The sequence below is a fragment of the Acanthopagrus latus genome, chromosome 20, assembly GCF_904848185.1.
Source record: "Acanthopagrus latus isolate v.2019 chromosome 20, fAcaLat1.1, whole genome shotgun sequence".
In the NCBI taxonomy this organism is placed as follows: Eukaryota; Metazoa; Chordata; class Actinopteri; order Spariformes; family Sparidae; genus Acanthopagrus; species Acanthopagrus latus.
In genome coordinates this window covers 20,042,688-20,056,463 of record NC_051058.1, presented here as the reverse complement: position 1 = coordinate 20,056,463, position 13,776 = coordinate 20,042,688, and the positions used below count along the sequence as shown (strand labels likewise).

The 13,776-nt window shown below is 44.2% G+C and overlaps 1 protein-coding gene across 2 annotated transcripts in view; it reads right to left on the bottom strand.

Moving 5' to 3' along the window:
• ormdl3 (ORMDL sphingolipid biosynthesis regulator 3) overlaps nucleotides 1-13,776 on the bottom strand; it is a 199,607-nt gene that overhangs the window by 103,930 nt on the left and 81,901 nt on the right. The window contains exon 6 of one of the 2 annotated variants that reach the window (XM_037081943.1): nucleotides 5,903-6,981. The exons of the other annotated variant lie outside the window; for it this stretch is intronic. Coding sequence (XP_036937838.1) covers nucleotides 6,978-6,981 — 4 coding nt within the window. The 3' untranslated portion in view covers nucleotides 5,903-6,977. Of the gene's footprint in view, nucleotides 1-5,902; nucleotides 6,982-13,776 lie in introns of those variants that run through there. 2 annotated transcript variants of the gene reach the window in all.

The following is a 13,776-nucleotide window of genomic DNA, read 5'->3' as shown; positions in this document are numbered from 1 at the left end:
TTGCGCCGCACTGGGCACATCTGTGGTAATCTAACACCCCTTCGGACCCTGACAGCTCTGATGAAATGCACATTGTTGCCCCCATCATAAGAACAGCCTGCTCCCATGCTGGTGGGGGTTTCTTCTAGTTTTCTGATGTATATATCAAAGGATCAGAACCGATCATCTGTGCGGCAGCGACACAGAAAAGATGTAATGAAATGAGCACCATCACACACACACACCTACCATCAACTACGTCTGCATTTTACAGCAGAGGCATGAATGACATGTCAGTGTGGCACAGAGACAATCACAGGTGTCATCACTGTTTGTTTGTTCTGGACCTCTGCTGTAAACACTGACTGTCAAAAGTCACTCCATTAGTAAAAGACGGTGGAGGAAGTCGATACTCGCTGCAGGACGATCGGGGACTGTGTGATAGCTCCTTATCGATCAGCCTCGCGTGCCTGCTGCTGTGCTGTGTGCATGCGCGGTTGGACCCAACGCGCGCGCGCCAGAGTGCAGCAAGGCATTCAAATAATGATAATTTAAAAAAAAAAAAAAAACAAGTTCGGGCCTGTGTGGTGCTGCTGCACACATGACCCACTATCGCACACACACACACACACACACACACACATATATATATATATATATATATATATATATATATATATATATATATATATATATATATATATATATATATGCACAGCGGCCATTGACAACAAGCAGCACAAACCCAAACGGGAAACGTCAACAGTGGTGTCGGTGCAGCCCGGCGGTACAGTACCACCGTGTGTGAGTGTGTGTGTGTGTGTGTGTGTGCCTGATCTGATCTGTCAAACCAGGCTACTGAAGCTAGCTCCGCCAAACAACTGCATGCCTCCTCCACCTCCTCCTCCACCTCCTCCAGCACCACGCTATCGTTTCTGCCCCGGTATCGACACTCACCGTCGGCTCGAGCCCACCACACACACGCGGTCCCCGGACAACCAGCTCGGTTCTCGGGGATATCAGGGCATCAGGCAGGAAATGAAGCGGGAGAAAAGTCAGCGGGGGTCTCCTCCTCCTCCTTCTCCACCTCCTCCTCCTCTTCCTCCTGCTGCTGCTGCTCCGGGTTTCTGCACAAGTGCCGCGGCGGCGCTGAGTGGCTCCACGTCCCCGCTCAGCCTTCACTCCGAGCCCGGTGCTCCGCTCACAGCCGCTCGGTTCTCCTTCTCTTCCCTCCTCTCTCTCTCTCTCTCTCTCTCTCTCTCGCAAGGCTTTCTTCCTTCTACCACCACCACCTCCTTGTTTTTCTTGTCCTCCCCTCCGTCCTACGATGTGTCCCAAAAAATAAAAAGCGCGGAGTCGTTTTCGATTTTACGCACCTCCTTGTTTTTTCTCGTTTTCTGCTCGTCTCTTCCAGGAGCGGGGTTTTCTTTTCTTTTTCTTTTTTTTTTTTATGGACGAGGCTGCAGCAGCGACAGGGAGGGAAAAGAACCAAAAAAGAAATACTACACGGCTCGCTCCTCCCTCCGCTGGTGTACAGTACTGCCTGCCGGGGCTGTGACCGCTTATTAAAACTATCTACCGCTCTCTACAGGACCACCACTGTACAGCACACACTGTACTCACACACGTCGGGACGCTCCGGTGGTCAAATGCGGAACATCCTCCTTTTGCTTTTCCTTATTTATTGACCTCTTCTTCCCTCCTCTTCCTCCTCCTCTTCCTCCTCCTCCTCCTGCCTTCGGTAAAGGTGAGATTAGTCCATTTTACGCACGTGGTGATGGAGAACCAAACAACAGCGAAAATAGTTTAAAGAGATGTTTGTGTTTGTGTGTTTGAAAGGATCCTGCTGCTACAATGATTCAGTTTAGAGTGAATATAAATGCAACGTGCAACATAAGAGCGTGCAATGTCAGGTATCAATAATATATGTATGTGTATCAGTTCATCGCAAAATAATAAAAATCGCAATATCCGAATCAACCTGCAATTATTTTGATATAAAAGGTGAAATGTGTCACAAATACTACATCGTCATCATCGCAAAATGTAATATATAAGGAGTGTAATTCAGTACTGAGTTCTATCCACAGAAAGTTTAGCAACCATTCACACCTGGGCTCACCTGGCCTTAGCAACCACATGAAGGCTAGTTGAGTCAATGACAAACAAGTAGCCCTAATAACTCTGTAAGGACACTCCCACACCCTGTATGGACACTCCCATACCCTGTAAGAACACTCCCACAGCCTGTAAGGACACTCCCACACTCTGTTAGGACACTCCCACACTCTGTAAGAACACTCCCACACTGTATGGACACTCCCACACTCTGTTAGGACACTTACACACTCTGTTAGGACACTCCCACACTGTATGGACACTCCCACACTGTATGGGCACTCCCACACCCTGTAAGGACACTCCCACACTCTGTTAGGACACTTACACACTCTGTAAGGACACTCCCATACACTTTAAGGACACTCCCACACTGTGTGGACACTCCCACACCCTGTAAGGACACTACCACAGTCTGTAAGAACACTCCCACTCTGTAAGAACACTCCCACACACTGTAAGGGAAGCGAAGCAGAAATATCACATTTTATCAGCAACAGTCTTCTCAAATACAAGGATTTATTGATATCTTTGGTTTTTGAACTTGAATTTGTTGAACAGAACAGAATCTTTTTATCAGTTAAGTGGCTAAAATGTCTTTAAATTGGTGCGGAATAACAAAAGATTTCATCTTTGGATTGTTTGTTTTGTCCAAAGAGCCTCGGATGCTGGTGAATGGTAAATGGAGTTGCATTTCTACGGTGCTTTTCCCGTCTACTGACATTCATATGATGATGGCAGAGGCCACCACGCAAGGTACCAGCTGCTCATCAAGAGCAATCTGGGGTCCAGGCACATACAGCTGGGGGCGTGGAGCATGGATTCGAACCAGCAACCTTCCGATTACTGAATGATCTGCTCTACCTCCTGGGCCCCATATTCTGTTCATAATGCCTTTAAAACACAGAGTGATTACATTTGAGAAACGTTTGGCCTCCTTGTTTGACAAATGCCTTTAACAGCTAATCAAATGTGTTTACATCTAAGAGCTGTTACTGCAGCTCTGCACACACCGAAGGTTTGAAGACCAGCAACTCATGCAAAATACCCCCCTCCCCCCCTTAATCAATTCTGATAATGATTATTACCACGAGCACTAACATTGATTTGTTGTTTTTTTAGAACCACATTCTTGGATTAACATTTCTCTGACCTCTGACTCTTAATTTAAAGAAAACCGCATTAATTACAATAAATTTAACTCTATATATTTCGATAACGAAACTGAATTTGTGGCAATTAAGCATTCACCATCGATTTTAAATGCAGTCTGGGGGGCGAAAACCGTGCAGAGTGGTGATCGTTATCGCAGGCCGAACACCAGCAGAGTGGATCAGGGCTCTCTCTCTGATCACTCTGAATGAGTAATCCTCTGACTTCCTGCGCATCATTCCACTTTATTTAACATCCACCAACAAATCTATGGGCACATAGACGGAAGTGGATGATAATCTTCCTGCAGATCATATCTGCATTCCTTTTCAGATCTGAGAGATAATGCCCTCCCATTCATTGTGATCCAAGTAACAGCTGGAAAAACATAAAACCTTTTCAGCAACATAATCGCCATAATTGCTTCAAAGAGGCCGCACGGCATCCTGCAAACATCCAGGATCTGTCAGCGTACGGTTAAGTCAAAGCCTTTTTTTATATTCATGCCGTCACATCTTTTTCAGAGAGTCCAGCTTAGTGCAGGCAGGGCTCATAAAATATTATTCAATGGGATGGCTTCAGCTCCGACTCAAACAACGCCTCCCCTCCTCTTTCCTCTCAGTCTCAGCTAATGTATGCCGACTGAAGCCTTCCAGCAGGCAGATATTTCTGTCGCTAATCTAACAAACAAATATGCAGGAAGTCACCAGCTGCAGGTGACACCATCTCTTCGCGCTTGGATGCCCGGCAGTGTGACATTTACATTCCATGTCTTTCAATTGCAGGCGTGGAGGAGGTGGGAGAGGATAAAGGGTTATTTTTTAAGTGCAAACGCTGCTGCAGCACACACATGGAATATTCCTGCTGTTCTTCTGAAAGCATTATCGATGTGTGTGTGTGTGTGTGTGTGTGTGTGTGTGTGTGTGTGTGTGTGTGTGTGTCTGTGTGTGTGTGTGTGTGTGTGTGTGTGCCTGTACAAGGCTTGGACGTTTCATTTTATTGGGAGTGTATAAAATATCCTGATACAGGAAGTTGGTACTTGATTACATGTCCTCTTCATCTTGTCTTTTTCCTCCTCCATATTCTCCTCCTCCTTTCCTTTATCTTCTCCTTCTTCCTCCCCTCTTTCTCATTCTTCTTCCCCTTCTCTTCCTGCTTATTCTCACCTTCCTGCTCCTCCTCTCTCCTCTCTTTCTTCTTCTCCTCCTTCCCCATTTCCTTTTTCCTTCTCCTTCTCTTCTTCTTTTTCTTCTTTGTCTCATCTTTCTCATCCTCCTTATTCTCCCCCTCCTTTTGTTCATCTTCTCCTTCTCCTCTTTCTCATTATTCTTCCCCTCCTCTTCCTGTTCATTCTTATCCTCTCCTCCTCTTTTCACTCCTCTTTCTTCTTCTCCTTCTCTTTCTTCCTCTATTCCTTCCCGGTCTCTTCTTCTTCATCCTCTTCTTCCTTTTCTTTGTCTCAACTTTCTCCTCCTCTTCTTCATCTTCTCATTCTTCTTCTACTCCTTCTCTTTGTTCTTGTTCTCCTCCTCCTCCCGCTCTTTCTCTCATGGTTAATGGAGAAGATCCATTAGTGGTCAGTGATCAGTTGATCACCAAAGTCACCAGGACACAAATCTAATCTGGGAGTCATGAATTTTCACACAATCCGCCCAAAATTAGTTGACTGACCAACATCACCGTCACTTAAGCCGGACTGCGACTAAAAATCCAAACGTATTCTCTAAATGTAGGTGTGTAGATCGTGGTGAGGACGAAACCATCTCCAAGGTTTTTAATATTAAGAAACCAGCTGATGCTGCAAACCTCGGGCTCAAGTGTGCCATCAAGCATATTAACGATACGCCCATCCACCACCCCGACAATACTTCTGGCAGCGTTTTAAAAATGTCACTCTAATTCCCACGCTGGCACCGAGCGTTGGCACCGGACGCAAGCCGTAAACTGCAGAGTCGTCCAAGTGAGCGTTATTCCTACGGCGGGAGGAGAAGGGGACATCTGGCCCGAAGAAATGGGATGGACGCGAGCGACAGCGAGGACGGACAGATGGATTACGGCTCTTCTATAGGAACCTATTCCCACCACAGACTGGTGGAAAATACGGACGTGACATCTGGCGCTGGATTTTGGGGTTCACCAGTCACCACCATTACCGAGCCTAGACATTCAAATTCGGTCAAAGGAGAATATCAACACAATCTGTCTCAAATGTCGAAGTGATTCCTTGATTTTCTGTTGGCTCTTGTTTTCTGTCGGCTGTGTGCGAGCGCCGATAATACCCTGCGTTGTGTTAGAAACACTACAAAGACTTTTTAATTAGCCTCGTGTCATCACTGCTAAATTTTAATTTGATGTTTTTGTTGCCCGTGCACCATGTGTACGCTCTTTTAATCAGCCTTTCTTTCCTGTGAAGCACCTTCTGAAAGAAATGTGTTGAATAAATAAACTTCCTGCTCTACTACCAGGGTTGTAAGTCATCGTCTGGCTGTAAAAGAAAAAAAAAAATGGGGCCAGAACCTTTAGTGCGAGCATTCAAACACATACAGACACACACGTAAGCGCTTCGAAACCTTCAATATCTCATTACCATTCACATCTGAGTCCACTTTTGCGTTTGCGAAATGTCCTGAAGCAGCTTTTGGCATTTTCTTAAGTACATACACGGGAAAACTTGGCATTTAACAGCTCTCACCCTCACCCTCCTCTCTTTCATTGTATTTCGAGGGGTTGCACTTGTTGACACCATGAGTGTTGTAAGAGCTTGTAAGAGATTTAATATTGGATTAAAACAGTGGGGCAAACACAACGTCTTTGTGTGTGTGTGTGTGTGCGATCAAACGGATTAAGCCTTGTACTTCCTTTAACGCCGATCCTATACGTCGCCCTGTGTTAAGACCGTTAGCCGCTAACACCAACGGGGAAATTAATTCCCGCGTAGCCGCTTTTACATCATTCACGGCGGTGTGCATCATTAGTCCGGATTAAACTGAGATTATATGTTGGAGATAATCGTTTAATTTTAGATCAAGAGCGTCCTTTAATGCACACAGTTAACACGTGTGTATGAGACAATACTCGTTATTTGTCATTTAAAGGACGTGTGAGTAAAGAGAGAGACTAAAAATCCTTAAAGTGTACATATGGGCGCATATGTCGCGCTGAATTAACTGGTCATGTTTGGTCGGGAACATTAATTCAACAAAGGATGACAATGTTCGCTCTTCGGGGCTTTGAACATAAACATATGTGCGTTTTTTTGGGGCATCTTTCTGAAATGACTGCTGCCAAAACTAAACAGTATCCCATCTGTTAACGGTTCTGTTCCCAAAATCAGTCCTCATTTGATGTCATTTATTTCCAGAGACAGGTAGCAGTTGCTGGTTCACACCCGAGCATGTTTTTTTTCCTTCTAGTGATGAGAATAAAATGGGTGCTTCTCAGTTTCTGTGTGGGATATCTCTTCGTGGTGAGGTGGGCGCACCGCCGTCGACCTCGCCTGATGTGTGTCCCGCTCAAGCTCTCCACTCTGCTCGACCCGCTGCTGAAAAATGGATGAAACGTGTCCCGGGAAGAAGAAATACACTGCCAATTTCACCCGATTTGGTGCGAGACCTTCCCATTTACCGATGCTGCTCCGCTCGTCGCACTTGCTCGTCCTATTTCCTCCAATCAGCAGACTGTAGTCCTCCAGACTTTATCCAGCCTCTTCTACTTTTTGAAGAACAACGCTAACTGTAGAGATATTAAATTTAAGATTTCAGACTAATGAAAAGGCACTTTACTCTCACGTCCTTGTATTTATTCTTCACTCAATCAGAGCTGTAAAGTTATATGATAGCGAGTTGGGGGGGGCGTTGAGGTTACGTAATCTGATGATACCTCAGAAAATCTCGCTGATTTTTTTCCACAGCCTGATACTCACAGCGCTCCCAAATTAATGAATTCTGTTTTCGAGGAGTGTGAGCCGAGGGTGCTCGTGAAGCCGAGTCCGGGTTCATTAACACTTTTATTGCAACGTCCAAATCAGAACAAAAAAAACAGCTAAAATCCTAGAAAAGATAACAAATAGAGGCTCAATAGGTAGTTCAGTCCCTTGTTCAGGACAGAAATTGCTGGAACAAGTGGTTCAGAGTGGTCATTAGTGACACCGGTCACACTCACGCCTCTCTCTCCTGATCCTTTGTGCTTGTATTCGCGACCCTTTCACTGATTATGTGCCAGCGAAGAGAAAACCAACTTCAGTGGCGGGGCCGCACCTGTGACATTTCCCAGCAGGAAGAACTAGGACTGCAAATGAGCAGCCTAAGCCCTTTTTGAATATGGATGTAGAACCCGAGAAGCGTCCGCCATTTAAAACATAGCTCTAAAAAGGGCCTGATGTGTGTATAGGTTGCGATACAATACTTTGGAAGCAGCCCATATTGTTTGTCAGCATTATACCTCCTTTGTCCCAATGCAAACACAGTCGGAGTTAATCTAACAAATGGCTGCCGAAGCCTGATGCCGGAGAGGCTCCGCTCTGAATAATGGATCGCTCCATCTGCAGCTTGTCCTTTGCTTTAATGGCAGCGGCACCTAATCCAGCCCGTGATGAAGTTCTCCACTGATCGAAGCTAACATGTTGTTCTCTGTTTGATGGAGACGCCACCGCGGTAAAGGTCACGTGTTGTCTCATTTATTAATCAACTTGCAAACCTGAACTGTGATTTAAGATATTGTTGTTCATTCCTGAGAGACTTTGAATAATCGCGTCTTCGTAAAGCATCACTGAAGTGATTCTGATTGAGATGCGAGCGGTAAAGATGAGTCAGATGCAGAAAAGAACAAAATGACATTTAAAAAAATTCTTGAAACATGGGAAACTACGCTGACAACGAGTCAAATTATTATCTATTATTAATAAATAACATGCCACTTTTCCAGTCTTACCAACCACTCAAATCACTTTACAGCACAACATTCACCCATCCATCCACACAAAGCGCTACTCGCCAACCAGGATGATTCTCTAAGACTGAATACTTTGTTAAGATGGATGGATGTTGATGTATGATACAATTTTCAGGAAAATCAAACCCTTTTTTTGCTACTTTGCATAACATAAGTGCTGTAATGTAGTCAAGTGGACTTGTTTCAGTTCCTTGAAGACGTTTCACCTCCTAACCACCTAAACGATCAAATGAAAAAACTAAACAAGTCTACCAGTCCGACACTAGATTTAAATATCCTTCGCAGACACAAGATCACAAGAGGCAACACAGTGTGTAATCCAGTTTCTGATCTCACTGATATCAATGTTAATACTTATTATTTAGCCTCCGACAACCGTATGTGTATCAGGTCACTGCTAGCGCTGAGGCTAATAAAGATGTACAAAAGTGTCCCACTGCTACTGCTTCACGTTAAAAGCATTTAACTGGCAAACACAGAGTGTCTTTTATTGCAAAGCAGTTACAGGAAACAACACGTGCTTGTCGAGGAGGTGAGCGCTGATTGTGTATCTGTAAACGGTCATTTACTGCATGTCGACAGCCGGTCGGCAAGGTGACAGACTTCAGCTGTGTGGGAAAAATGACTCACACCACGAGTCACCTGACATCAAATCTCAAGTACGGTCATTTACGACCATTTCTGATGAAGTAGCTGCTCGCTGACTGTTTGCTGTAGCTAATCAACTCGGGAGTGAAGTCTCGATGGTAACGACTTTGTATTTCAGGAGGAAAATGGAAACAGCTTTTTTTTAATTCCTCGACTTCAGAGTGTGAGTAACACTTTGCCCACGCACCATACTCATGAGCTCTCAGGAGAAGCACTCTGTAGATAATCTTACCCAACTTAACAAAAAACGATGAATATTCCTGATGAAACGACATAATAAAACAGGTAAATACGCGTCTGTTGATTTCAGAGTGGGACTGGAGATCGAGCATTCAGAGCACATCGGGGCTGAATTTTCAGTTTTTAATATTTAACATAAAAAAAGGGGGGTGACATCATCACATCCCTGACTGGGCTGGTCCCACCCCTCCCTCCCCCCCACTATATCCTTTCTGTTTTCCGTGTCGGATGCTGTGGCCCAGAGCCAAACATCTGTTGTCAGTTGTCAAGTTGTATCAGCGAAAATTAGCAGAAGTGGGTGCTGAGAATCTTTCTGGCCAAACGAAGAATCCAGACGCAGATGCTGCCGAATGTGCAAACATCACAGATACGTTTGCGGCAGCGGATTTAAAGCAGCGGACGGGCGGACGGAGGAGAGGTGGCTGGGCCGTGGTCACCGCTGGGCTGAGGAGCAGGTCAGGAAGCTGAGGAGGAGACTGAGCAGCGTGGTGTCTTTTCCCCAGCTGGGAAATTCTAATTCAGGGTGTTCATGTGAGAATGTGGGAGCGACATGGACACCAAAACGAAGATGTTTTGCGATCTATCGCTCGGGGCTTTTAACAACACGCTGACAGCTGTTTTGCTTAATTGAATGGTGAAGAAGAACCAAGGGAACAATATGATGAATGTACAAAACGTGACGTTGGTCAAAGATTGTTACCATCAACCCAAAATTTACTTTCCTCCACCATGTTTCAGCTTCACACGGTTCAACTCTCTGACATAATGAGTTGCTGTTCCGACTCAAGGGGCTTTCACGTGAATGCTGCCAGTCTGACCTTTTGAAACTTCTTTATTCCTCTTTATGGTGCAACTTTATGTTCCTGTCAGTTCAATTTTTCTAGTTTATGTTGTGACAATGCTGTGCTTATGGTGTGGTTGAGTTGAGGAGGCAAACCCACTTGGTAAGGGTCAGGAAAAGATCTGGTTTTGGCTCAAAGTCCCATAAATATCAAATGGTTTCGTCAACTGCCAATACATTCGCCTGGTAACCTGTCGGTGGTATCATGCCATGATATTAATGACAAATAATGATTAACTCCATTAATGAAGACTATGATAAGTCAGTCAATAACAAGAGGGTTACAATACGCATATTTAAACAGACTGCAGGGATGTTGTATTGGTCGGTGTCTCTAACTGATTGTGGACAGCTGGTCTGCCTTGACGCAGAACAGTTTGCTTCTTAAAAAATAATTTCTCCACATATAAAGTTTTCACAGCAGTGATTTCAGATATTTAGGCACACATACTGCAGGGTGGATACCTGCTGTATTCTGTTCTTAAAAAAACAAAGTAATGCACATGATAAAACCCCGAACGGCAGCGGGCTTACTGAAAAGACTGGGCAGACAAAAGCAAATCACGCTCACCCTAAAACACCCCTTTATTTCACAGCTGGTCTGGAGGAAATTATTTAAATGTACGACCAGAGTTTATTTCATAAAGTTTTGAAGAGGCAGCCATTTTTAACGTGTCTCTTACTCGTCATGGATGTCACATCTGTGTCATTGTGTTTCTTGCTGTGCTGCTTCTTATTTCTTATCTTCACCATCTTTATGTTAGTCGTCCGACCTGTCCAATGTGTACCATGAAGCTATAAATTAAAAGTATCCAGAACTTAATCCAGCTGTACAGTGTTACTGTTAGTCGTCTCCGCTGTTGTCCAGTGACAGTTTTTGTTTTTACCAGACCCTCGGGGATTGTTATCTCGCCGATAATAATCTGCTGTTATTTCCACGCCCTTCCTTTATTATCGCTGTTTTGTGGTGGTTTTGAGGAAGAACGATCTGAACTTTCTCCTCTATTTGCTGCGGTAAACAACAAACTGAATGCTTCTGGGAAGGAAAAAAAGAAATGGTGTTTGCTGAGACCAGAAGTGTAAGAGAGGCCAAATTATTTGACCCAAGACAAATCTCCAGACACGCCTGCGGGCTCCAGGCAGCGTTTCTGTATACTCTGTGATACTCTCGCACTATAAAATCACACCCAGCCCAATCAATTCTTAAGTAAGAACCGTTCTTAAGTCGGGATAATTGGAACAATGCAGATGTGTGGTAGAAGTATAACGTGGGGAGGTATTAGTCACTGAATCTTTTAAGTGTTTTTTAATCAGATTTGATTGTGGATTCTATACATGATGCTTTAATATCACAGAGACCATTAAAAGTGAAGTAATGACTCTCCCCTCATGCATTAGATAGGGGCCTGGTCTCGTCTGAGGTGGTGCCAAGACTTGTCTAAAAAGACGTAAGACTTTGCCTGAAGTCTTACGATGAGATAAAATGACTTAAAACAAGATCAGTACTATCTTTGTTCATTGGTGTAAAAGCTACACACATGCAGGACCTGCATAAATCCTGGCTCAATCAGGTTTTGATTGCCAATAAACTTGTTGCAGACATTCATGTCCCCATGAGGAAACATCCCCGTGACTTTGGTGGCCCTCTGACTTTTCCAATATGCTGCATGAAGGCCAACATTTTCACTCTCTCATTCGTCGAAATATCTCGACATCTACTCTTTGGATTGAGACAAAATTGATTACAAACATTCATCACACTCAGAGGATGAATCCCAATGACTTCAGTGATCCCCTGACTTTTCCTCGAGCGCCCCCAGCTGGCCTAAGTCTCCACTTATCTGGTGAAATATCAAAATAAATCTACTAGATGACTGGAAATACAACTGGTTACAGACATTCATGATCCCCAGAGGATGACTCTCAGAGATTATAATCTTTGTCCGACTTTTTATTCCACGCCATCTTCAGGGCAACATTTCAGTTTGTCATCGAACACCAGCAAAACATTTTCCCATTGACCTTCATTGTTAGCTGAATTAAGCATTGAGCTGGACAAATTATCACTTGTTAGGACACTTTTGACCAATAATGATGAAGTTATTTCATAATCCTTACACTTCACGCTTGTAGTCTGTTGGATGGATCGATAGCAACGGCATGTGACAGGTTGAAATAAATGAACTCATACAAAACAGAAGTTTAAACCTGAGAATATCATGTGAGAGGGAAGATTAAAACTAAAGCTCCAAGACGTTCATTTCCCTCTGTTGTTCTGTACAAATCTGGCAAAATGACAAAACGCAGCGTGTGTAAAAATGAATACTAATTTGTAAATCAATTAAATGTGTCACAGATCAAGCGGCTGCGATGGTTATAATATCGATCACGAGCATCCGTCTGGCTGTTCAGCTTGATAGACCAAAACTCAACCTTTGGATGAGAAGCTGGAGCACAAGTTACGTTACGCTGCATCCTCACTGTCTCGTTACCATCAACCTTTACAGCACTAATGTTCTCATAATGTCCCTATCGAGGCTTTGTGTGTAACAACGAGAGCACTGGAGCTTCATCCGAACCGCTCCGTGGTTATGACTCATCACTCTCACAGTCGGCTCGGTCTTTAGCGGTGCTATTTATCACTCACTGAAATGTAAGCAAGTGTGCATGCAAATGTGGGCTTGAAGGAGGGATTTCTCAACGCCATTTAGCAAACTACACTCCAAAATAAGATGAAATATTCGAGTTGGGAACAATTTCTGGCGATGTAACACCAGCCGTTAGAAACAACCCTGGTGGGAGCGCAGTGTAAGCAAAGCTACAGGATGGCGTTTAATCATGAAATGAATGTTTGTCGTACTATTTAAAGATGCTGCAGCGCTTTGTTGACTTGTTAATTAATGGGAAGCAGCGCAGAGGGATCGGCGGCAGGAGCAGCACAGCCTGGGGTCAGATGTGTGTGAGAAGCACACAGAAACGCAAACGAAATATGAATGTGATCACCATGCACACACACACACACACACGCACACACACTTCAGATCTGGAGGTGGAATAAAATGGAGACATAAAAAGAGGCGAGAGACGGCGTCTAAATAAGAAACACTGTCTTAAGTGATCGCCTGAATGCTTAGCGTTCAGTTGTTGATATTCTCAGATGATTCTTCATTGTGAGCGACTCCGTTTCGCAGCGCAAATTATGTATAAATGATCACCTCCCTTGTGTTCGATAATGAAGACGTTGTCACTGAGGACAGCGAGGCTACATGTGATGGATCAATGATAGTATACACGCGGTGGCTGTGAGTGATGACAGCCGCTCTGGCACAGTCGAAGAACAACACCCATCACGGCAGATTGTTTTCTTTGCCAGCAGGTTTAGGGCCAACAGAGGGAGAAGACGTTTTGTGCTTCCAGTTTCACAGTGATGGTGATTGAGAAAACCAAACTTTAGCTAACCTTTACACACAGCATTATAAATATGACGAAGGACAGGTCTGACATGCAGCGCTGACGGCTGCTCGATGCACAAATTCATACAGAAAATCATCCATTTCTGAGGACGTGAAACATGCAGGTGAAGAACGGCGTCTTTACAGTCAGCCACATTTTGACATGTTGTGAAACTGACAGCTAAGCTGAGAAGCTGTGAAAAGACTTTTTTGTTCAGCTATCTAACAAGCACCCTGTGGAGTTTTCTTGTTCACAAACACTCGTTGTGTTTGCATTCAGCGTTCCTCGCCAAATACACGTTGTGTGTGTGTCCTTGAGCTCCAACAAAGGTATTAAATGCATTTCCTTCCTTATAAAATATTTGCAAAGCACTTAAAAAGCAAAGCCCTGTTAAA